The sequence below is a fragment of the Zootoca vivipara genome, chromosome Z, assembly GCF_963506605.1.
Source record: "Zootoca vivipara chromosome Z, rZooViv1.1, whole genome shotgun sequence".
In the NCBI taxonomy this organism is placed as follows: Eukaryota; Metazoa; Chordata; class Lepidosauria; order Squamata; family Lacertidae; genus Zootoca; species Zootoca vivipara.
Genome location: NC_083294.1, coordinates 11,187,688 through 11,213,438, shown reverse-complemented (window position 1 = coordinate 11,213,438; position 25,751 = coordinate 11,187,688). Strand labels below are relative to the sequence as shown.

The 25,751-nt window shown below is 44.7% G+C and overlaps 1 protein-coding gene across 2 annotated transcripts in view; it reads right to left on the bottom strand.

Annotated features, from left to right (window-relative positions):
• The window catches only part of MAPKAP1 (MAPK associated protein 1), a 195,870-nt gene that overhangs the window by 71,124 nt on the left and 98,995 nt on the right, over window positions 1-25,751 (bottom strand). For both annotated transcript variants that reach the window (XM_060270140.1, XM_060270141.1), the window contains exon 9: window positions 22,430-22,539. In XM_060270140.1, the coding sequence (XP_060126123.1) occupies window positions 22,430-22,539 (110 nt within the window). The remainder of the gene's footprint in view (window positions 1-22,429; window positions 22,540-25,751) is intronic.

Here is a 25,751-nt window from a genome sequence, read left to right as displayed (position 1 = left end):
GGGCCTTCTGGCGGTTCCCTCGTTGCGAGAAGCCAAGTTGCAGGGAACTAGACAGAGGGCCTTCTCGGTGGTGGCACCTGCCCTGTGGAACGCCCTCCCATCAGATGTCAAAGAGGAAAACAACTACCAGACTTTTAGAAGACATCTGAAGGCAGCCCTGTTCAGGGAGGCTTTTAATGTTTAATAGATTATTGTGTTTTATTTTTCTGTTGGAAGCCGCCCAGAGTGGCTGGGGAAACCCAGCCAGATGGGCAGGGTATAAATAATAAATTATTATTATTGTACGCTTCCTTCCAGCAACTCCTGCAGCCCAGCTGGTGCCAAACACATCCCTCTGCTTTCCTTTGGACCACATCAGCGAGACTGAGAGGGGGATCTTCTTGTCTGGGCAGCCCAGGACCTCCATACACACTGCCCAGGCTTGCACCTCAGGGAGGTCACTTCGGTGCTGCTACCACAACAAAAATAATGCAGCTGGCAGCAGTTACTAGTCTCTGCAGAGACAGGTTTAGCTTCACATCCAGAGGTACACTCCATTGTCTCTCGAGACAGACAGATGCCAACACAGTGTTGTAGGTAGTAAGCCTCTGCATACAACTGCTGAGCATCACAAGTTGGGGGGGGGCACTCAGGTCCTGCTTGCTTTTGGACTCTCCACTAGAGCATCCAGTTGGTCATGGTGGGAACAGGGTTTTGGACTAGATGGGCCATTGGCCTGATCCAGCAAGTGCTTTTTATTTATTGCTTTTGTTCCCATCTTCCTACCACCTGTGTCCTGCAAGGGCAGCATTGAAACTGGGGGAGGAAGCTGACAGCCAGGTGTACACACAATAAACATTGTAGGAAGGTAAGAAGGTTGGCGGGGGCTGGCTGAGGTTGGTGCGGAAGTGCCCCATTTTCCCCTACAGACCCACCTCCCGTGCCAAATGATGCCCAAGTGAAATCTGATGCCAAAACTAAGCTCTTCAGGGGAAATCAATGCTATTTAGCAGCAAAGGCTTCATATGCATGGCACACCTGTACTTGGGAAGCATATAAGGAACCCAAGAAGACATGCAGCTTTAGAGTTCGGGATGGTTTAAGCCAGCAAGCCCCACTCACCACTTTCTCAATGCTACCCACTGATTGCCCTGAAGAAAGGGCACGGGCACTCTCCACCAGGATAAATGACTTTTGATCAGTTTTCAGAATCCACAAAGCCATTTCTGACAGCTGCTGGGGGGGACAGGAGGGGTGGCCGCTGTGTTGTTGCAAACCAGCTGCTTCGACTTCTATCACAGGTATTAACTTTCCTCCAAGCTTCACACACCGAGTGCACACTTTTGCCTTAACCTATGGAAAATACGGGTCACATCTATGAAATGTTGGCTGGGGAAAGAGTGTTTATAACAATTAGGCACGAGGAGCATTTTTGGTCTTAAAAGGACTGAGTATTATTCCTGGTTTGGGTAACGTGTTTGCAGCTGGGAACAGCTGTCCTCCAGGAACAACTGGGGAACACATGATCCTCTTGAGGAGGATTTTGGTTTACATCTAGGTGGTATGATCTAAAGGAGTAATTCTTGCAGTTATACAGGACACGGCTGGGGCAGGAGGCTGGGAGAGAAATCTCATGCTCTCTTGTCTGTGATGGGGGAAGGACTCTAGGAAAGAGCACAAGGGGGTGTACATGGTTTTTCACCTCCCCATTTCCATACTCATAACAACCCTGAGCCACAGCGACTGGCCCAATGTCATACAGTGAGCTTTATGGCTGAGTGGGGATTTAAACCCAGGTCTGCCAGGTCCTAGTCTAGTGCTCTAACTATCCTAGCAGGAGAGGCCAAGGGTCATTTGTTGCACTGCTGGGGCAGACAGATATAGATATATAGATTATAGATATAGATGTTTATTCTCAACTGCGGGAGGCACTGTGGGTTAAACCACTGAGCCTTGGGCTTGCGATCAGAAGGTTGGCAGTTCGAATCCCCGTAACAGGGTGAGCTCCCGTTGTTTGGTCCCTGCTCCTGCCAACCTAGCAGTTCGAAAGCACGTCTAAGTGCAAGTAGATAAATAGGTACCACTCTGGTGGGAAGGTAAACGGTGTTTCCGTGCGCTGCTCTGGTTCACCAGAAGCGGCTTTGTCATGCTGGCCACATGACCTGGAAGCTGTCTGCGGACAAGCGCCGGCTCCCTAGGCCTGAAAGCAAGATGAGTGCTGCAACCCCAGAGTCGTTCGCGACTGGACTTAACAGTTAGGAGTCCCTTTACCCTTAACCTTTACAAATAAGGTAATGAAGCTCATTAGTGCAGCCAGACCAGGTTTCCTGGAGAACCAGTACATTTTGATACCACCACTGCCAATCACCAGTTATTTAATGAATGCATTATATTATTACTTACTAATTTATGCCCCAAGGCAATTTACAAGCCTACCATAAAACACCTGAGAGGTTTTAAAAACAATACAACAACAACTGAAGATAAGTTTAACAGAAATAAAAAATGGTCACCTAAGGCGGACTCTTTTTCACCCAGCTGGAAGAGGTTTGCTGAGATATATATGCCTTAAATTGTTTCCAGAAAGTACAGAGAGTGGGTGCCTGTCAGATCTCAACAAGAATGCTGTTCTACAGAACAAGGGTACCCACACCAAAGGCAGTGCTCACCAGTTACTGTGGCATAGGCTTCAGATATAATGGAGGCTTGAAGGAGAAACTCTCCTGCAAAACACAGTGAGTGACCTACTGCTTATATAAGGGATAAGCATTTATATTTCACTTTTCTATTTCAAAAGACCCAAAAGCAGCTTACCAAAACAAACTGTCCAATTAAACAATAAAAGGGACGCAGTGGGGTGTAGTGGTTAGAGCAGAGCTTCCCAAACTTTTCATATTGGTGACACACTTTTTAGACATGTATCATTTTGTGACACAGTGTTTCAGTTTTACCAGTAAACCAGAGGTTAAACTAACCCCTTTCCATCCCTGGGAGGAGCACAGGAAACATTCGCAGGACACACTGCAGCTGACACACTAAAGTGTAGCAACACACAGTTTGGGAAACTCTGGCTCAGAGTGTCAGACTAGGTAGTAGGAGACCAGTCACTGCCTCTCAGTTTAACCTACTTCACAGATTTGTTGTTGTTTGGAGTAAATGAGGAAGGAGAGAATCTTTTAAGCATTGGTATGCAAACTAAGGCCCAGGGGCCGGATACAGCCCAATCGCCTTCTAAATCAGCCTGCAGATGGTCCGAGAATCAGCGTGTTTTTACATGAGTAGAATGTGTCCTTTTATTTAAAATGCATCTCTGGGTTATTTGTGGGCATAGGAATTTGTTCACCCCCCCCCAATATAGTCCGGGCCCCCACAAGGTCTGAGGGGCAGTGGACTGACCCCCTGCTGAAAAAGTTTGCTGACCCCTGCTTTTAAGTCACCTTGAGCAACTTGGAGGAAAAAGGTGGGATAAAAATTCAATAAATAATAATTATGATGATAATGATGATGATAATCTTATAGAACTAATTTGAAACTACCATGGTACGAAGGACCTTGGGCCAGTCACTGTCTTTCAGCCTAACCTACCCCACAGGGTTCTTGTGAGGGCAGTATGGAGACATGGATAATTCTGTGTGCCATCTGCAGCTCCTTGTATTAAAAATATGAGATAAAAATGTAAGAAAAATGAATAAAATAAAGCAGCGCTTCTCCGAACACCAGGATCTGTCCTTGCTGTCGGAGGTGGGGGGAGAGGAACGAACGGAGAGAAAGGGCAGCTTTCTCTTCCTTCGTTCCTCTCCCCCTGCTGCTGAGCGTGCACAGATCACTCGGGTAGTCATCTTGCGAGGCAACCTCCGATCGCAAAACCCATTCGTCTAGCGAAAAATTCGTCTAGCAGGGCATTCGTCTAGCGAGGCACCACTGTATATAAAAATGTAAACTGGGTATGTTCCTTCGTCTCCAATGTTCAACAAAACCGCTTGACCAATAGCGTTGAAATTTGAACACAAAGTCAAATGTGACTACCCGAGTGACCCCATACCGTTTTCAAAGACAGATATGTCACCTATGTCACCTACCCCAGGTAAAAAAACCCAAACCCTGTGTTTCAGAACTCACAAATCATACGAAAGTGCATGCTGGGAGCACAGGACAGATTGCAACACAGCGCCCTCTAGCGATGGCTACACTGGTACTGCACCTAGGAAAGTTTCCCTCTCCACAGTATCTCGGCTCAGCTTTGCAGACTAGGCCGCTTTCCAGACTAGGCAGAGTGGAGGTGGGGGCTTGCCTGGGGGGGGCGGGATAGTTCATGGTTCAGGACAGGGTGGGCCCAATCACAGGGATGAGCTGGGGGTGGGGGAGGAGAGGGTGGGATAGGTCATGGGTCGGGACAGGGTGGGCCCAATCACAGGGATGAGCAGGGGGGTTGGGGGAGGAGGGGCGGGATAGGTAATGGGTCAGAACAGGGTGGCGGGAGTCACAGGGATGTGCTTGTGTAAACATAACACACGTAAAACAGGGGGACACTGAAGGTGAGGGGAGTCTGAAGGGGGACTCTGAGGCTCCATTTAACAGACTGAGCCACAGCAACGCGTGGCAGGGGCAGCTAGTTTAACTACCAGTATAAGTACAAAAAACAAACAAACCACAACCCACCACCCAAACTAAAGTAGTGGTTAGAAAGTAAAACCCAATGCAGCCTTTTTATTAATAATAATCTTTTTTTAAAAACAAATTAAACTAAAAGGCTCAGTAATGTAAAATGTTTTTTTTTAAAAAAACAAACACTTCAGCATATCACTTTAATTAAAAGCAGATTGGAATGAAAATGTTGTTGAAGCCCAGCTTAAAAATATAATCAAGTGCAGTGGAAGGGCAGTAGGGAAGCTCATGTTGACCCCTTGGGAAGGAGTTCCAAAGATTTGAAGCCACACTCAGAAGGACCTGTAATGCTCCCCCAACGTTTCAGCTTTCGAATGCCAACAACCTGGAAGTGAATGCTTCTGTTTTTGAATGCACCTCAGAAGTTGAATGGCTTCTGAAGCACGTTTCTCCATTTTTTCAATGGATTTTGCCGACTGGAAATTGCGCCTTGGTTGTCGAATGTTTCAGAAATTGAACAGTCTTCCGGAATGGATTATATTTGACAACCGAAATTCCACTGTAGATGTAAACAGCAGGCTTCCAGGAAGGCTTCCTGCCTGCTAAACATGTGATTTGTCCCTGAGCTGTGGATCTTTCAAAAGCATCTCACTATAGCCCAAGAGACCTGCCCTGATATTACTCATCTTCCCGCAATGGTTGTAAGTAAGGTCTGAAAATGCACCAGCCTCCCAATTCTGCAAGGCTGTTCCCATAATTGGCCAGCCCTGCTCCCCACCCCACAAAATACTGGGAGAATTTCACCACCCTAAGAGTGCCCAGCCAAATGAACACACACAACTGTGCCAATAGGGTAGAAATATATGCATGGAGCTGTTATTGCTGTTGTTAATGTACCTTCCTATATAACATCTCAAAGCCCCTTTGCAATAAAATAAAAACATTTACCCAACCATTGCTTATATAAAAGCAATTTAAAGTCATTACATATATACAGTGGTACCTCAGTTTACAAACACAATTGGTCCCGGAAGTCTGTACTTAACCTGAAGCATACTTAACCTGAAGCAAATTTTTCCATTGAAAGTAATGGAAAGTGGATTAATCTGTTCCAGACAGGTCCGCGGAGTACTCAACCTGAAGCATACTTAACCCGAGGTATGAGTGTAATTGGTTCCGGAAGTCCGTACTTAACCTGAAGCGTACTTAACCTGAAGCGAACTTTCCCATTGAAAGTAATGAAAAGTGGATTAATCCGTTCCAGACGGGTCCGCAGAGTACTTAAACTGAAAATACTCAAACCGAGGCGTACTTAAACCGAGGTATGACTGTATATCTAAAAGTCCCACTACATATACAAAATGAATTTCAAACCCTATGAGATTACAGAAAGGGATAAAAATTCTCCTCTCACAGGAAGCTCTTCAGCAAGCACTGAAAAGTTAACAGGAGACCATGTTTGTTTGATATGTAATGGGAGATTGCTCCAAAAGATAAGTGCCTGCATGCCTAAGCAGCACTGTAAGGAACAGACCTCCTGCTGAGTATCAGTAAGCTGACCTCACCTACTGTTATATTAACTCTGTATGGCATGAAAGCATATTTTAGGCATCCTGGCCTGAAGCTGTATAGGAGGACTGTGTATATCAAACCCAGTTCCTCGAGTTTAGCCCGATAGCTGATTTTAATATTATTTAAGGAAGCGATGGGACTGTGCTCCATTGCTCCTTGTAGTCCCCAGCCCCTCCCCCCACTGCTTCCTTAATCCAATACAGTTTCAGGATTACCGTATTTTTCCGTGAGAGGATCCTCTTGGCCCTTGGTGTGTTAAGGGCCTTTTGGGGGATTGGGGAAGCTGGATGGAGCTGACCTCCTGCCCGTCCTCTGCAGGCTTTCTCAACCACATGCCTCCTCGGCTCCTTTAAATCCTATAGATTTCCATCCGCTTGTAAGTTTCAAAGTCATGTGTAGTTTGGGCAAACCTAGTTTAAAATATTGGTTTCTTAATTTGGGGTTTTTTTTAAAAAAAAGGGGTCGTTTGATACATGGGGGCGTCTTATACATGGAAAAATATGGTAACTCAGTCAAACTTTTCAGAAAAAGAATTTGAGAATTTTTTCTTTTCTGCTCTCCCCACAGCCATGGCCCCATCTGTTGGAAGAATTCAGCCACTCTTCTGAGAGAATATTCAATGAAATCCCCTATACCATATTCTGCCTGAAAACCATGAGAATATCAAGAGCCTGCTTTTGCTCACCTAGTCTAATGATCTAATTATTTTTTAAATTAAATACTTTCCTAATCATTCTTGCTAATTATGTCAACAGGATACAAAGATAAAACCAACAAGCTATTTTCCAGCTGGTTGCAATGGTCCCTGCCTTGCGTGTTTATTCTGTATTGTCTTCAAACCTACCTTCAGTGTTTGTATTTTGCACTGTTTTTAAAACTGGTGGGTTTTTTTTTGCAGTTTTATGGTATGCTTGTAAATCACCTCGAGGCACGTGGAAAAGGCAATTTGTAAATAAATAAATTAATTAATAATAAAATGAATTCGGAAGAAAAAACACTGACAGGCTATCAAAGAAAACAAGTCCAGCTTTGAGACAAAAATTATATACTACTGGGAGTGGGGAGTCATTTTTTTTTAAAAAAAGGTCAGCTTAGGTGTCAACACAGAGGATGGGAGGAAAAAAATGTCATCCTCTCAATTGTTCCCAAGTAGGGCCCAAAGGAAAGTTACTCCATCCAGATTTCTCAAGACCATGAAGTCAAAGGTTGCCATTTTACAAGTGTAGGATTTGGTCCAAACCTTTAAAAAAGATTGATATAGCCTTATTTGTTTAATGGAAAGCTGGAAGGAGCCCCTGGCTACGTCTCTGCGGCCAGCTTGGTATTTTTATCTTTATGTGAGGGGACGTTCCACTTCATCTTGGAACAGCGGCCACCACTTTTAGCGAAATTGAATGCCCTTTTGGCAACGTCAGGTTTTTAAAGCTGTGTGTGCCACAGGCGTTCTTTCTCTCCTCCACCCCCCCCCGCCCCCTGCCATGATCCAACAAGCTACTCAGGGACATCACAAAGGAGCTTGCATTAGACAGCAGCACTAGAGAATCTGGGCAAGGTCGAAGCACTCCCTGCCCGCCAAGACTGAGAGCAAGAATGTCACTGTTAAAAGCAAGGCTGCCAGTTCTGCCACAGCTCAGTCGCAGGTTCAATCCACAGCATCTCTTCCTACTACAGGGGTGGGGAACCTCAGGCCAGAGGCCAAATTCAGCCCACCAGACCTCTCTATTCAGACCTCATAGCAATTCTCAGCCCCGTACCAACTCTCCCTTGGCTGAAATGTGGCCTTGAAGGCTGGGTCTCAACTCTCTTGCCCACTCACACCACACCCTCTCACAGGCCATGGCTTTCGCCAGCTCTGCTTCAAACCACCGAGTGGCTTTTTGCCCAGTTGGAATGTGTCCTTCAACTCAGATTAATGCCGCTTGCTAGCCTGGATGGGGAATAGTGAGTGAGTAATAAAACTAGCGTAGAGTACAAAAGGTAGACATTTACCCTCATTGCTGTGTCCCTTTTGCCCCATTTAGCACTAGCATGTGGGCTGTGTATGGGGGGGGGAAGCAACTAGCTCAGTACTGCTACACCAGAGCTTTCCAAACTTTTCAAGTTGGTGACACACTTTTTGGACATGCATCATTTTGCGTCACAGTAATTCAATTTTGCATCATTTCGCAGCACAGCAATTCATATTTCCTAGCAAACCAGAGGTTAAACTAACCCCTTTCCAGCCCCAGGAGGAGGGTGGCGAGCATTCGTGCAACACACCTACACACTGCAACCGATACACTAACATGTCATGACACAAAGTTTGGGAAGCTCTGGTGAACACTGACTAGCAGCAACTCTCCAGGGGTGCAGGGGAGGGTCTCTCCCAGCCAAACCTGGAGATGCCACTGGGGATAGAACCTGAAACCTTCTGAATGCAAGGCAGATGCTCCGCCACTGAGCCACAGAATTCCCTCTTCCTCCTTCCCCGGCTCTCGTTTTTTTGCCAGACGCACTGCTGAGCACACAATAGGTTAACTATACAGAAGATAAAGTACGCCGCTTCGTTATTTTTCATTACCATAAGAAAACATCCATTACATTTCCTATTTTATGAACGCACATCGGGGGAATCCATTACGACAAGAGCAATTGCATTCAGTTCTCTCTCCCAGCAAGCTGGGGTGCGGGGGGGGGGGGGAGGGATGCACGGAGAGGAGATAATGCAAAAGAGAGAAAGGAAAAGACAACAACAACAAGAAGGAGAAGTGGCTGGCATTAAGGGGGTGGTAGTGAAGCAAGCTCCGAGAAAGAACAACAAAAAGAAGATTTTTTTTTTAAAAAAATTAAACCCTAACAGATCTGCATAGGCATCTCCTGATTTATCCAGCTTGACTTCAACTAATTAAACATCTGCCTCAACAATTTCCTCCGCAGATTTATCATCCCTATTCGGTGACAATGACTGTTTGTTACTGGCTCCCTGCCCCTCCTCCCCAAAATCTTGCTAACATTCACAGGGAAAAAAAACTTCTTCCAGTTTCTTCTTTGGGTACGTGACAGGAAAATGATACAGTATTCCCATTAACCCCCTGCCGCTGTCCTTTGTGGAAGTGTTGCTGTCCTACCAACTGAAGGATATTTTTTTTAGCGTGTGTACTTTTTATTTATTTAAAGAAGTCCTTTATTAAATAAATGGAGACAATTGCAATGCTATGCAATTGTGATTGCAGCCCTGGCCCATCCTTCAAAATGTTTGCAATTGCCTCTAAAGCCTTAAAGTTGCCTGAGCCAAGGCTGTTTTAGGGGACACTTCCGCTCATGCATATATGCTGCCCCCACCTCACAGTTCTCTTACGTCGGTGGTAGCGTACGTCGGTGGCAGCGTACACACCATACAATTAAAGCCTGTGGCTTCCCCAGAAGAATCCCGGGAATTGTAGCTTTGCCCCCAGCAACAATTCCCAGCACCTTTAAGAAACTACAGTACCCAGGGCAGGGGTTTATGTTCACTATGGTTGTCCCCTGAAACATGCAGACCCAACAGAACCTTCAATGGGCCTGATCAGCACTTTCTGAGTGTGCATGAGAAATGCACCCCCAGAATCCCCTGCAACTCACAAGGGTTCCATAAGACAGGTGTGTGTGGAAAAGGGCTCCCTTTCTGCTATGTCACCTCCCCTTTGCTGTTTCCAACCAAAAATGATAATCTTTCTTTTGCCTGATTTTTCACACTTTTAAAAGGGGGTGGGGAAAATCCGACGTTTTACTGCCAATTGATCAAATTTTATTGTGCGATCACAAACCCATTAAATACAAACACCAGTAAAAAAAACAAAGTACCAAGGCAAGCAAAACCATAAGGAAAAATACAGTAGAGGAAAGTGTCTTGAGCTTGCTCAACTTCGAAACGAACAACAGAGAAGGAAAGGGCTTAGCCTGCTTTGCGGGGATAGCAGATTGGCCCTTCCAGAAGGTGGTGTTTTGAAATGGGAGATTTGTGGATTTAAAGAGAGGTGTGTGCATGTGTGTGTAAGAGCACATATTTAAGGCTTGGAACAGACACTTCTGCAGTATTTTGTGCCACAGAGTTGTTTTCTGGTGTGGATGATTGTATGAAGAACCCCATTCAGGAAAAGATAACAGCTAGTTTAGGGCTTTGCTCTTCAACCTTGGGTCCTAAAGATGTTGCTGGACTACAACTTCCATCATCCCCAGCCAGGTTAGCTGATCGCCATGGACAATGGGAAATATAGCTCAACATCACCTGGGGTCCAAGGTTGAAGAACCCTGCTCTAGGGCAGGAAAGAGATGGCCCTTCAGACGTTGCTATACCACTGGTCATGCTGGCTGGAGCTGATGGGAATTACTGTAGATGCCTCCAAATAATTGGACAGGTTCCCAATTTCTGCTCCTTTCTCTGGTCCTATGAACGTGAGCAGAGCTTGAGCATTATTACTTTTTGTGGGTCCTTGCCAGCGGCAAGCCTCGTATGCCCTCTTCCCTCTGAACTCAGGGCACATCTTTATAAAGGAAGCCTGAGAGGGCCTCCACTTAGTCTCAATTCTCAGCCCATTCAAACACATTTGGGCAGTGGTGGTGCGTTGATAAATGGTGGATTTGAGAAAGATCCATTCCAATAGAATTAAAATGATTTTCCATCACACGCACAGCATTTCCTATGGAAAAAAGGTCATTATCCATTTGCACACCCATTTATTGACTCCCTTGGCTCTCCAACCCCACCCCTCCGTAAATCATAAATTGCAAAGCAAAGACTTACTCAGGGGCAGTCATTTCCAGCAAATGCATCTTGTAATAATTTTGTTTGCAGCATTCTTCCTTTCTCTTTCTCTCCTGCTATTGAATTCTACCCAACATGAGACCTAACATGCAGACCTTTTCAGAGACAGGGGGCGGGGACTGAGTCAAAGGCTCCTAGGCCATGCCTTGGGGATGTAACCAATCTTAGTCCTACTCAGAATATATCCATTGAAATTAATGAACAAACTAAGGTCCATTAATTTCCATGGGGCCAATTCTGAGTAGAACTTAGTTGGGATAAAGTTTGGAGCATTTGCAGCTGGCAGGCTTCCTGAATGCTATCTTCCCATGTTCCCATCTTGCTGCATTATCTCGGAAGCCTGTTGGTGCCTCCTGGCATTTGCAGGCTAAATATTCTTTTTGCCTATGCAAACGCGCTTTCTGACTTGCCTGTTTGTCCATCACCTTCTTGCATATCTGCTTTCTACTTAGTGTCTAACCTTTTCCCTCCACTTGCCTCACCTACCAGCATACTTGCCCAAGCTTCCCTTCTCAGCTTAGACCCTGCTTGCCTGGTGTGTGTGCAGCAGATTCGGAGTGTGAGAAAGTCCTGTGAGCAGCAGCAAAGCATATGCCCACGCTGCCCAGGGTGGGCGCGTTCCCGAGGGGGGCGGGGAGGGTGCCCTCCCAGATGCGGCATGATCGATTGGGTGCCTGGAGCAGCATGCGTGCCCTGCAGCCGGGGGTGGAGTGAGCTGCCAATGGAGTACATCTGGCCCGCTATCCGCCCACAACTCCCAAGCCTCCCCCAAGCTGTCAAAATGAAGGGGGAAGGGGGGAATGCTGCCGGCAAAGCGGCACAGCTCCCTCCTTTCCCCGATGGCTTGGGGTAGACTTAGGAGTTGCGGGTGGGAGGCGCGCCAAATATCACTCCCTCAGTGAAGACACCCAGGTCGGTCCACCCCCACCGCGCTCCCCTTCCTCCACCCCTGCCTGTGAGTGAACCCATCCCACACGATCTCTTAAAGCTTGGTTAGTACGCCATAACAACTGTTGGGACATCTTTGGGGCCTCTTGCTTTGCTCAGGTACCTTGGAATCCTGACCTCAGGACTGTGCTAAGCCTGTGCCACTATTAGCCTGAATAAATATCTCTTTCTTGCTTAGAATTAAGTCGGTATCATAGTGTGTTTGGGGTGAGAGCTGAAACCCTGGACAAGAACATTGCTCCTTTCAAAAGGGAGGATACAGCAAAACCTATTGGGTCACATCCAGCTAAGTTCTACTCAGTGTTGACCCACTAAAATTAACAGATTTAACTTAGTTGCCTCCATTATTTTTCAGTGGGTCTACTCTGAGTTGGACTAGCACTGGATACAAGCCTTTGTTGCAGGTACCACTTGTGCATTTCTACAAAGGAAACTTGTATGGAGTAAAATCCCAAGGTTCCATTTGTCACCACAGACTCTATCTGTCACTGCTAACCTCATGCTTGAGGAGGTTGGTAAAGGTTGGTAGTGACAAGGTCCGTAACGGCATTTTTATACAGAAAGTCAAAAAAGGAGAGGGAAGGAGGGAGGGAGGGAGGGAGGGAGGGAGAGAGGCTGGGAAGGTCAGTGATTCCCAAAGGTGACTTTGAAAGAGAGAGGAATAAATATGTTAACGCTTACAAGTCACAACTGCCGTCCACATATATATCAAACTTGAAACACGCAAAGCTGGCAAAATCCAGGTGTCCTGGTCATGTAAAAGTTCTTCAGAGCTATCCATCAAGACACTAGAAATTGGGTAGGGGGGTAGTTGGCCTGTCCAATCAGGATCTCATGGTAAATGGCTTGATGATTTGCAGCAGATCAGCAAATAGTTAATTGTTTAACTAAACCACTGAGCTTAGGGCTTGCCGATCAGGAGGTCGGTGGTTCGAATACCCGTGACGGGGTGAGCTCTCATTGCTCAGTCCCTGCTCCTGCCAACCTAGCAGTTTGAAAGCACGTCAAAGTGCAAGTAGATAAATAGGTACCGCTCCAGTGGGAAGGTAAACAGTGTTTTTGTGCGCTGCTCTGGTTCGCCAGAAGCGGCTTTGTCATGCAGGCCACATGACCCAGAAGCTGTATGCCGACTCCCTCAGCCAGTAAAGTGAGATGAGAGCCGCAACCGCAGAGTTGTCCGCGACTGGACCTAATGGTCAGGGGTCCCTTTACCTTTAATAACAACTCAAAAGCTCTACCCCAGCATACTATGTCAAGTTATTTTGATAGCTATGGAATCATAGAACTGTAGAGTTGAAAGGGACCCCAAGGAGCATCTAATTCAACCCCCTGTAATGCAAGAATCTCAACATGCTGGTTCATAGTTACTCAGTTGTAATTTTACAGTTATACACACAGCTCATCCCAATTTATGGTTTGTGGTGTGCAAAAGGTAACTGACTCTGCCCCCCCCAAAATATTTGCATCAAGCTCCACCCCTTCCAGCCAACCATCTGCAGTTCAATCCAGATAAGACTGAGGGATTGACAAATCTGTCAACTCTGGTTCTCTAAGCATCTCTTTTTACCACTTTTAAATTCAGTTCACCTTTCTGCAAGAATTTTCAATTTAAAAAAAGATTCAAATAAAAATTTATCATCATTTTTGTGCAAATCTTTCCTAAAGATTTGCACAAAATAAAACTATGTGGCCAGACTTGAAATTAGGTATAAAGTTTCAGTCGTGAAAAAGAGAGAGGTTATTTTAGAGACGGAAAAAAGAGGGCCAAAATTATCAGGGGAGGAGCTGCAGAACATTCCCTATAGAAAAGTTTTAAACGTTTGGGGCTTTCATTTATTTATTTGGCTGTGGATTTAAAATATTTATAGCCTGCTCATATGCACAGGGGGAAAAATCATTATATCCAATGTTAGTTCTACTTAAGAGCAGACCCACTGAAATGGGTGGGCATGACTAACTTAGATACATTACTTTCAATGGGTCTATTATGAATATAACTTGGTTGGAGGCAACCTGAAGTGTCATAAGGAAGAACACGATAGAAGTGCATATAGTTATACATTGCATGAAGAAAGATGTTCCTCCCTGCCCTCCTTCTTACATAATACTAGAACTCAAGGTCATCCAATGAAACTGACTGGCAGAGAATTCAGGACAAACAAAAGAAAGGACTTCTTCACACAGCATGTGATTAATTGATGAAATGGTCTGCAAAAAGATGCAGAGATGTTCACTTAGCTTGGACAGCTTTAAATAAAAGGTTTCAGCAATTTCAGAGGAGGGAGATCACATGAACAGGTTGCTAGCCATGATAACTATATGAATCAGAATGCCTCTGAATACTAGGTTGCTGCGATCAATAGAAGGGCCCTGTCTGCACTATAAAGGAGTATCATATCACTTTAAATAGTCATGGTTTCCCCCACAGAATCCAGGAAATGCGGTTTGTAAAGGGTGCTGAGAGCTGTTAGGAGACCCCCTATTCCCAGTCTCTTGGGAAGAGGGACTGAGTGTTAAACCACTCAGTTCCCAAACTGCATTTCTTTGGGTCTCCAAACAACTTCAACAAATAATGCATATAAGTATATACAGTGGAACCTCGGTTTATGAACACCTCGGTTTATGAATTTTCGGTTTATGAACACTGCGGACCCATCTGGAACGGATTAATTCATTTTCCATTACTTTCAATGGGAAAGTTCGCTTCAGTTTATGAACGCTTCAGTTTATGAACAGACTTCCGGAACCAATTACACCCGTGCTTCAGTTTATGAACGCTTCAGTTTAAGTACTCCGCGGACCCGTCTGGAACGGATTAATCCACTTTCCATTACTTTCAATGGGAAAGTTCGCTTCAGTTTATGAACGCTTCAGTTTATGAACAGACTTCCGGAACCAATTGTGTTCATAAACCGAGGTACCACTGTATGTATCAACTGAGAGCTCTAATGGTATGGTAAAGGTACAGTTTATATAACCTTCTATTAAAAGGTGTGGGCACAGAGTGCTATGCTGGTGTGGGCAGTTAATCAGGACAGACAAGAGATTCAGATGATGCAAACTGTTTATGAACGCCTGGGGCTATACTGCTCAGATTCTACACTACGTATGTGTCTAGGAAGGCTGGCTAGGAACACACTAGAGGCAAAAGTATACTCTGTGGCTAGGTGTGCCTTTGATCAAGTTTGGATGGTTTGCCTGCTACGTCCATTCCCGGACAGGAATAACCTGACCATTGCAGTCCATGAGTTGGTAACCTTGAGGCTGGATTACTGCAATGGGCTTTATGTGGGGCTGCCCTTGGGCCTGGTTTGGAAGCTCCAGCTGGTGCAGAAGGCGGCAGCCAGACTGCTGGAGGGGACACCTGGCTGAGAACATGGGACACCATCGTGAAAACAGCTGCACTGGCTGCCCATCGACTCCTGAGCCAGGTTCAAGGGCCTTCTGTTAATTTACAAAGCCCTGAACCCCAGGGACTGCCCAAACCCTTATGTCCCAGCTCAATTGCTGAAGGACTGTTGTTGTCACTGAGTTGGTGGGGCTTATTTGACATCAACACAAAACAAGAGTCTTTAGTGTCATCAGCCCAGATTTAGCAGGCAACTTGTTTCAACCTGTGGAAAACTTTTCTGCAATGCCAAGTTTACACAGGCAATTAAGAATACATCTTTCCATAACAGTTGATGGCCTCTCATTTTAATTTGTGTGTGCATAATTTATTTTATTGAATTTATATACTGCCCATCTGAAAACTGCAGGGCAGTTTACAGCATAAAAATACAAAAAGAGAACGCAAAATACATCAAGCCAAACATGCAAAAAATGAGTAAGCCCCACCACAAAGACATTTAAAAGGCCATATATTCTTTAAGCAGCCAAAGAACTGGTTATAGAAAAATGTTTTTGCCCAGCGCCTAAAGATATGTAATGATGGCACCAGGCAAACCTCGCTAGTAAGAGCATTCCACAAATGGGAAGCCACCTTCAATTTTTGATATATAAATATTTTTGTAATTACTGTACATATGAACTGACCTGGACCCTGCAATCTTAATCTTAGGCCCTTCTTCATGTGCCCCCTCCATGAGAAGCCTGGAGGGTGGCAACACGAGAACAGCCTTTTGTGTGGTGGCTCCCAGGTTGTGACATGCTGTCCCTGGCCTAGAGAGGCTTGCCTGGTGCCTTCATTATATATATTTCGATGCAAGGTGAAAAAATATTTCTCTATAACCAGGCCTTTGGCTGATTGAACATTCTATGGCTTTTTAAATATGTTTGTCGGTTGGGGGTTATTGGTTTGTTCTTGTTTTATTATGTATTTTGTGTTCTATTTTTTTTTTAATGTTGTGAACCACCCTGTGATCTTTGGATGAGGGATAGTATGCAAATTTAATTACAACAACAACAACAACAACAACAATTAAGTAGTAAGTGACCTTTGGAGGATTTGTGAGGCAATGTTCTGGTTCAGATTCAAGGCTTCATAAACCTCAAAGCAACAAATGTTGGGGCTGAGTGGCTTCTACGGAAATATCCTGACTCAGATTAAGCAGACCTTGGTTTAACTCTCCTGTTTTTTTAATTGACGTGAAGTCAGATCACCCAAGTTCAGATGAAACAAAGTTTTCCTGAGAATTTACTTCTGAGATTGCTTTACTTCATGTGCGCCCACTAGACTGCTTTGATTTGCAGAACCAGCACTGTTACAGGTTATCCATAATATTTGTTCTGCGTTTATAAGAAACTGACATTTCAGCGTGGCAGCCCCCACAATTTGGAACTCCCTGACTACTGACATCAGGTAGGAGCATTTGTTGTACTCTTCTTGGCACCTGCTCAAAAGATTTTTGTTTTTGATGAGCCCACCCAGAGATGTAGAATGTTGATGTGTGTTTTAATCTGTTTTTAGTTTTAAATAGTTGTTTTTGACTGTTTTTACTAATAATGTCATTGTTTTATTCTTTCTGTAAACCGCCTTGTGTTGTTGTTGTTTTTTAAAATATACAATCAAGCAGTATATAAATCTTACGAAATAAATAAATAAATTTGTAAAATAAAATAAAATAGCGTCAACTAGCTATTTCATGCTGATGCTGGCCCCTGAGAGGAGGCAGGAAGAGGCTTGGGCGGGCGTGGGGGGGGAGGGGAGGGGGTTCTGTCAGCCCTGATGCCCATTTGTGTGAACGATCTTCTGAAGCGGCCCGGTATAAAGACAGACATAATATTTTGAGTGCGGCAGATGCTGTCTGAAAGCAATCTCATTGCATTTCAATACAAAATGCACCTTCCCCCACCCCTTCTGTCCAGTGCAAGATGTGGAAAACCAATTTTGCAGCCTATCACTGCAGTTCAGCTAGAACTGTGGGAAAGCTGGGACTATCGAAAGAGGCAACAGGCTAGCACTAACACCAACCTTCCCAAACGCCAGAGCAGCCCCGCAAAGGCTTTTAAAGCACCGGATACATATGTATGTATATTGTAATGGTGAAGGTTACAGGCACAGAAAATTACGGATATTGCCAATTTAATTATCACACAAGGTAGATATCCCCTCAAAACATGACGGAAAGTAGAGACTAGAGTCTCACTTGATAGTCTGTGCTCATATATTTCTATATCTATATATAGAAGGCAAGCTGCAAAACCAGGATCACACCATGGACCCACTGTGACCACTGTCAAAATATTATGCCTTTCTTTGCCAACTGGGGCAGGGAGCTGGGACCTTCAAACTCCAGAATGGCATGAGGGGGGGGGCATTCTCGTTAAGTTGACTGGCTCCAGAAGTGCCTAACGAGAAGGAAAACGGCACTGCTCCTAATCCATTAGGCAAGAGGGCAACTTAATTATTCGGCTAAGCAGATGCTGTAACTGTTCCCACTACCCACGTGAGAAGAGAAAAGTTTGACCCCCAGGAAACAGATAAAAGTCACCCGGAAAACAAGATGAAACAAAAAAAAAGTGAACAAAAGAGGTGGGTAATGTGAAAGAAGGTGCTCTGGGGGGGGGGGCTTGTTGGGGGAGGGGGGAAAGCAGAACACCATTCATCGCGGCTAACGACTTGTTCATTATGAGTGATGATGGATAAAGACTTCTCACGCTGAGATGAAATCAAGATTTATATGCATTGTTTCCTCTCTCAACTTGTGGGAAGATCATCATCATCTAATTCTATCTCTGCGGCCAGCGATGGGCATCCGGAGAGCCGGTTATCAAACGGCGCAGTCAGCTGGCAAAAGCCGGGACGTGCGGCTGGCACATCTGGACCGCGGCGCCAACAGCCGAGGGTGAACGATGACGTCTGGCGTGGGGCCAAATTGCTTGCAGACGCTAGCAGGTTCTCATCTACAACTGTACCCTACCAGCACCGCCGTTCTCGTTCTCTCTCTCTCTCTTTTTTTTACGAGAATCAGATTTTCATTGCTTCATTCAATTGCTCTACACTGCCATTTTTTACAGCTCTTATCGTTCCCCTGGAATATGGCCTTGAGACAGCTCATCCGTGTCCTTCGCTGTGTTATCTCTTCTAACTTTTATTAAAACTTCAGCTTTCATCTGAAGATAGCTAATTAAATCCGTGACAGATTATAGACTCGTTTGAAGAAGGGGGGGGGGGAGAGAGAGAAAGAGAAATGGTGCTCAACTACTTTTTCTAAACAGAATGCTGGGCGGGGAATTATGTTCTCTTTCCAATGCAGTTAAAACTAAAAGGGGGGGCGAAGGGGGGCAAGGGAAGAATAAGGAGTGTTTCATTCATTTAACCAAGACAAGATGCTTATCTCCTACCAAGTCTATAGATAGGTTTATATTAAAGTTCTTTGTGGCGTGACAAGACCCTGTGCCATTTCTCACCATAATTATTTCTTGATGTTGAGAAAGATTCTCTCAGTGTTAGGGCTGTAAGGGCATGCCTGCTAACACTGGACGGAAAAGCACAGGCCTGCAGGCACCAACCTGGTTGCTCCACAATTTAAAATTGGGAGACTCTAAGCTTCTGTGTACTTTTAAACACTAAGGACATCTAAGGAAGTTTTTTGCAAAGAAGAATACTTTTAAAACTCTAAAGTTGGGGAGTATAGGAAACTGCCTTAGATAGTGTTAGACCACTGTTCCATCTAGCTCAGTATTGTCTACACACTGACTATAGGGACACGGGTGGCGCTGTGGTCTAAACCACTGAGACTCCTAGGCTTGCCGATTGGAAGGTTGGCGGTTTGAATCCCTGTGACGGGGTGAGCTCCCATTGTTCTGTCCCATCTCCTGCCAACCTAGCAGTTCGAAAACACACCAGAGCAAGTAGATAAATAGGTACTGCTGCAGCGGGAAAGTAAACGGTGTTTCCGTGCACTCTGGCTTCCATCACGGTGTCCCGTTGCACCAGAAGCAGTTTAGTCCTGCTGGTCACATGACCCAGAAAGCTGTCTGTGGACAAACGCTGGCTCCCTCGGCCTGAAAGCAAGATGAGCGCTGCACCCCATAATCACCTTTAACTGCACTTTACCATCCAGGGGTCCTTTACCTTTTTACCTACACTGACTTTCCAGGATTTCAGACAGGGTGTCTCCCGCAGCTCTACCTGGAGATGCTGGGGATTGAATCTAGGACTTTCTGGACATGAATGTAGCTTTGCATCACAAGGAAGCTTTAAAGCAAAACCACAAACCACCAGCAGCTTTCATAGCCCAATCCTATGCTTATTTATACAGGAGTCTGTACTCCCTTGCCTCCCTTACCTTTCCAACATGGCAAGGTGGAAAATTATCTGGCCCATCCACTAGACAGAAAAGGAGCAGCTGCCCCAACATTTTTCATCCTCCATTCCTTTTTGCTTTTGAATTAAGACTGTGAGTCTACAGGCAGGGACTGTACTATTATTTTAATATATGTACAGTGCTCAGAAAATGTAAGGTGCTCTGTAAACAGTAACAGTAGTAAGAATAAAAATAAGAATAAGAATATTGAAGCACTTGGAGTAGTAACAATAACAACAATAATAACAACAATAACTACAACAATAAGTCAGCCCAAGTTCAGCAGCTACAAAGGATTATAGCTTTACAGAGGAACACAGGGAGCTGCTTTATCTGGAGTCATACCATTGGTCCATTTAACTTACTATTGTCTAAACTGACTGGCAGTGGCTGTCCAGGCTTTGGGGCAGGTGACATTCTCAGCCTGGTTTGGAGATACTGGGGGTAGAACTTGGAACTAGTTGCATGCAAGGCTGATGCTCTGCCACTGAGCTATGGCCCCTTACCCAAGTAGGTGCCCAAAGGACCACAGCCTTCAGTTTCCCAGTGAATTGCATCTGAGGGGTGGGAAATCAGTGTGAAAAATGGAAGATAGTGATATGTAAAAACCCAGGTGCTTTGACTCACATGGCACGTTTGTTCAATTTACGAAAGTCAGAAATAAAATATGGTTCCTAGCACTGCTTATGAGAACACCTGAAGTCATGTGACTGTAAACCCCTTTATTCGGAATGAGTTGTAGGCTCCAGCAGCACTTCCCCCCCCCCCACGTGCATCTTTAAGAAACATGAAACATGCACAAACACTTCAGTCTTCCTAAACGCTCAAATGGCTGAACATAATTCCCTCGCATGCCATCATCATGTGGCTCTACTAGTTTTGAGAGTCAAATTCACGTTAGACTCATCTGACACCACAGAGACTTTCTGGGATGCTTTGGATGCAATGCTAAATTATGGTTTATTGCTACTTAGACTAGCCTCAGTGAAGCATTGGGGTCTCACACTCTCCCTCTCCTGTGGGCTCTGGAAAAGGAAGTCTGCCAAGCTTACATTCACTTTCAAGAATCTTGGCTCGGCGTTATGTGCAAACTCGGAATCCTCCATTACAACAAATGTTAGTTAAAAGAAGGCAGCTTTGGAAATGGTTCAGAAAAGGGCAACCAAAATGATCAAGGAGTCAAGGCAGGAGTCAGCAGCAAGTCAGCAATAATTCACACAGTGTCAGGGAAGGAAACAGCTCAGGCTTAGTGATTACAGCAACTCTTCTAAGTAGGCCTTGCTTCAATGAGGCAGTTGCAAGGACTGAAGATTCCCACCACTGTCTAAAGCTCCCCTCCAGGGTCTTTCCCAAGCAAATTGCATCTGCACACAACCAATCTCTGCTCTTTTCATTTCTCTGCATGTTCTAGGACACTGTTTCCCAACCTTGGGTCTCCAGCTGTTTTTGGACTACAACTCCCATCATACTTAGCGAGCAAGACCAGTGGTAAGGGATGATGGGAACTGTAGTCCAAAAACAGCTAGAGACCAAAAGTTGGGAAACACTGTTCTAGGAGACCAGGGGGGAAGAGAGTTGGTTGCAGCTGGGGGGGGGACCTCCCTGGATTCTTCAGCAGCCTGCCTTCACTCTAGCTTTTTGCCCCCACCCCTCACCAGCCTCTGCTTCTGACTCTGATTCTGGACTATCTGCCCCAGCTTCTTCCTGCTCATTGAACCCTGTTGCCTCTTCCACCACCTCCTCCTCTGAAGCCGCTCCCTCTTCTCCCTCTGAACACACATAATCATCCCACCACCACTCCCCTGTCTCTGAGCCTTCTTCCCCTGGGGGTTCCCTTGGGGGTTCCCCACCTGATGCCTCCTCCCACCAGTCCTCTGCATCCAGCCAGTCCATGACACAAGGGGTGGAGTGACTCCTCTATGAAAACAGGCTGCAGCCACTGGCATGATCCAGCAGGCTCTTCCTTATTTAACACAGGACTTGTCATAAGCCAAGTTTTTTTGAAACCAGGAATAAACTTGGAGGGGAGGGCAAGGAGGGCGAGTTGGGCACTTCATTTGGCCTCGCTGAAGCTCATCCACATAGTATCAAACCATAGTTTAGTGTCAGGTGAGCACTGAGCTGCTGAATGCTCCCACTTTAAAGATGCAAAGAGGAGGAAAGCAGCACTTCGGCCAGCCTTCAGGTCCAGTGATATTAATGCAACACGCTTGCAAACGATTTTCATGAGATTTGGTGTACACGCCATTTGGAAAGACAATGGCATATTTGACAGCACTGGAATGCACCTATTTCGCTGTTATTAAGTACTACTGCATTGGGAAGAGACATATCTATAGATTTACAGTTTCAATTCATATCTTTCTCTGACACTAATTTAAAAAAGTGTACATAAACCGTGAGAAGTGAAGGCTCGTTCACATTCCCAGCTTGTTGCAGTCAGAGAATGCTGGCCTGCGGTCTTTACTCCGACAAGGCCGTTTACTACAAAGTGGGTGATAATAATCACAAGACCAGGAACCGGGGCTTTGCTATGGATATATTGGGCCATCTCATCGCAGTTGGCGTTTCCCAGTGTGAAATATGGCGGAGGGTCTTCTGATCTGTGTACAACAAAAACAGCTGGGAATAGAGTCTAAAATGCCTTTGTTACCTTTGTCGTACTTGTTGGGAAAAGCAAGTTAGAACTTTTCCACAAAGGAAAGCAGGAAGCAGGCTTCTAAGGAAAAGGTATTAAAGATGCCAGCAACAAACCATCCTACTTCCAAAATGAGCATAATGAGAGCCTCACCTGAGCCTCGCTGGGATCCTTTTCTCCGCTTCAAAGCCTTTTGCAAGATGTCCTTCATGGTGACCTTCATGCTGTCTACCTGGATAAGCGAGAATCCATGTGCAGCATTTCTGCAAGACATAGAAAGGGAGAGTGTGACACACATGCACTTATGCACCCACCCACACACCCACACACACCCTCACCCACATGTTATTATCTGGCCTATCTTTTGGAAGATTTGAACAAACTATTAACAGAGACCCTGGCTAGATTTCTCTTTCTGGCTGCAAAAAAACTGAAAAAGGAAATCTCCTCCAATTAAAACATCCTGTCCCAATGCTGTTCTCATGTATTACAATCTTTAATCTGGTTATGTTACGTTATTTATTTTTAACTCATTCTCAATTTCCTTATTTTATGGTACTATGTAGTATATCTTATTTTATATCATTTATGCATTACAGCCCACTTTAATGTATTCTGTATGTTAAGATAACTCACTTGTATGGTTGTTGGTTTTATTTTGTTTGGGTCCATGATCACATAATAAAGGATCTGTATCTGTGTCACGTTAGTGCAAAATAGTCACCAGAGGGCAGCTTGCATCAGGAAAAGTCTTAGGACTGTTATCCAGCATTTTAAGGCCAGAGGAGGAGAGGAAGAACAATATACTGAAGGCAAGACAAAACCATGTAGATCAACACCTTCAATTGGACCAGCAAACAATGCAGCTCTTAGAGCGGAGGTTTCACAGAGTTCCCTGAAGCTGATGAGGAGTCTGATTTCACACCAGATCCAAATTCTAGGAGGTCTTTAAAAGTAGCCCCAAGCTGGGCTCTAAATAGAAGGGTCAATGGGTGCACACAGAGCTCAAATGAAGAACGCAGCACTTCTTGAGTTGCAATGCAATTAGAAAACATGATCCAATTGCATTTCACTTCAGCATGGACTGAGAAATATTGCTTCATTACTGAGTTGCCACAAATATGATGCCCTGTGGTTGCAGTGAGAAATATTTACTGAGACAAAATCCTGAAATTATCTGTGCGCCCCCATATGGGAGCAGGACACAGATAATTAGGGGGTGTTGCTGAAGCCTGCAATGCCCATGTTTGGATTTGCAGCCAAATCTCAACTTATGTAGGAGTTATGTTCTGGGGATAGAGCATAAAGCCAAAATCGCATATAGTCAAAACATTCTCCCATCACCTCTGAACAATCTCACCAGGTGAGTGTAATGTTGGGTGGGACTGCCCCCCTCCTGACCCAACAAGTTAAGCTGAATTTGTACAAGCTAAATGCACGTAAGTTGCAAATCGACTTAGTATGCGCTTCGTTGGTATGTTAATTTTCATCATCAAACTGAGGTAAGCATGAGTCCTTTGGCTTTGACTATAGTCTAATCTGCAGAATAACTCCATCCACCCACCTTCTCATTTACCTCTCTGGAAGTGACAGAAGGAGATCCTGCTGGGAGATTTCCCTCTCTGCTATGGCTATGCCTTTTACGACAGACTCTAAGAAATGTGGTTCCTGGGAAAAGCTGGATTTCCCGGGGCCCCTGGTGCCTGGGATGATGGCATGATGGAGTTGCAACAGGTGAGGCCTCCTTAGGGGGTTCGATATCACAGTCCCATGATGGAGCCCAAACTGTGGGGAATTGCAGTCAAATGTAACTATGCATGAGTGCTAGTTAGTGCATGAAGGGGTTAGGAGCAAAGAGTTCTGTTCCTAGACTCATCTAGGTCATGCCCTCTCACCTCCATGAGTGAGGAAGTAAAGCTTCTTCTATTTCCTTTTCTCACTTCCCCTTCCAAGCATGTAACTGACCAGGATGGGTGTGTCTGAACTTGCTCCAAGTTCAGGCCAAAGGTCTAAAACTATATTGTGTATTTTGCATACACGAGTAATCAACCTGTGATCTCCTTGCCGTTGAATGGAACAGTGCATAAATCAGTCCTTTGGATTCAGTAAGTAAAATTTTAAACTTACTTAAGAGTGGTGGTCTGTTCAATGCTATAGGATTGGGGAGGGCAAGAGCTTTAAAATAGATCAAATGGGTTATGCAAAAGGGTTTAATGGCATACATTTCATGCTATACTGCTGCTTAACTGATAGTGTTTTAAACTCTGCTGGGGGCTTTCTCCCACTAGAGAGTATGCAAAGTCCCACATTTTGAATCTAGGCACCCAGTCAATTCTTTTGTTAATTACCCAGACATGGATCAAATCTATTCACCTCTACACAACTTGGGTATAGAATACACCTTTAACAAAATCTATTTTAGACCGCTTTGTGCACCCAACAAAGACTCCTATCCCACAAAAGCTCAGGAGGCAATAAAAGTATTTGTCTTTAAGGTACCCCATGATGCTGTTGTTTTTGCTGCAACAGATTATGCCAACACATCTGGAGTTTGTCCCCAGCACCTGTCGGTGGGGGATCCAGGTGCAGCTTTGGACCCAGAAGCTCTGCAGAGAAAAATGAGATCACTCTGGCAAGATGTACGAGACTGTCCCAGAAGCAACTTTCAGAGGCTTATTCTTGCTAATTTCTGCTATTTATTTTATAGTGTGTGGTTTTTTCTTTTTAGAAACAGGGTAATTGCTTATTAGTATTGCATTAAAAAATATAAAAATAAAAATGAACAACTACCCTATTAGACCTTCTAAGATCATCAGCAGATAAGCAGGACAGAAATAATAAATTTCTTATTATCTGGTATTAGCTTCAAACATTTTACCAGTGCCTAACACCTTACTGGACAGGAAGACAAGTAGATGCACAGTTCTGACCCAACAATAATAGAGAATACGGTCCAAAGACATGCTACTTTTATTTTTTAAAAAAATATTTATTAATGCCTTTCAAACTGGTTTGGGGAAAATCTGGAATATTTTAGGAGTTTATCTTGAGGATTCCTCAATGAGTAGATTATTGTGTACAGATATAATTCAGTGGTAGAACAGATGCTCTGCATGCAAAAGGTCCCAGGTACAGTTCCCGGCATCTCCAGGGTGGGCTAGGAAAGATTCCTGTCTGAAACCCTGAAAAGCCACTGCTAGTCAATATAGACAATACTGAGCTAGATAGGCCCATGGTCTGACTTGGTTTAAGACAGCTTCCTGTGTTCTTATTTAAATCAGCCCTTTATCAGGACTAGAATATTACTTCTTTTTTACAGGAAATGCCGTAGCTCAGTGGTACACCATTCGCTCTGCATGAAAAAAGGTATGTTCCCTGAAATCCAGAGGCAGGGTTGGGAAAGGCTTATTGACTGAAACCCTGGAGAGCTGCTGCCAGTCAGTGAAGAGAGTATTGAATTAGATAGATCAGGGGG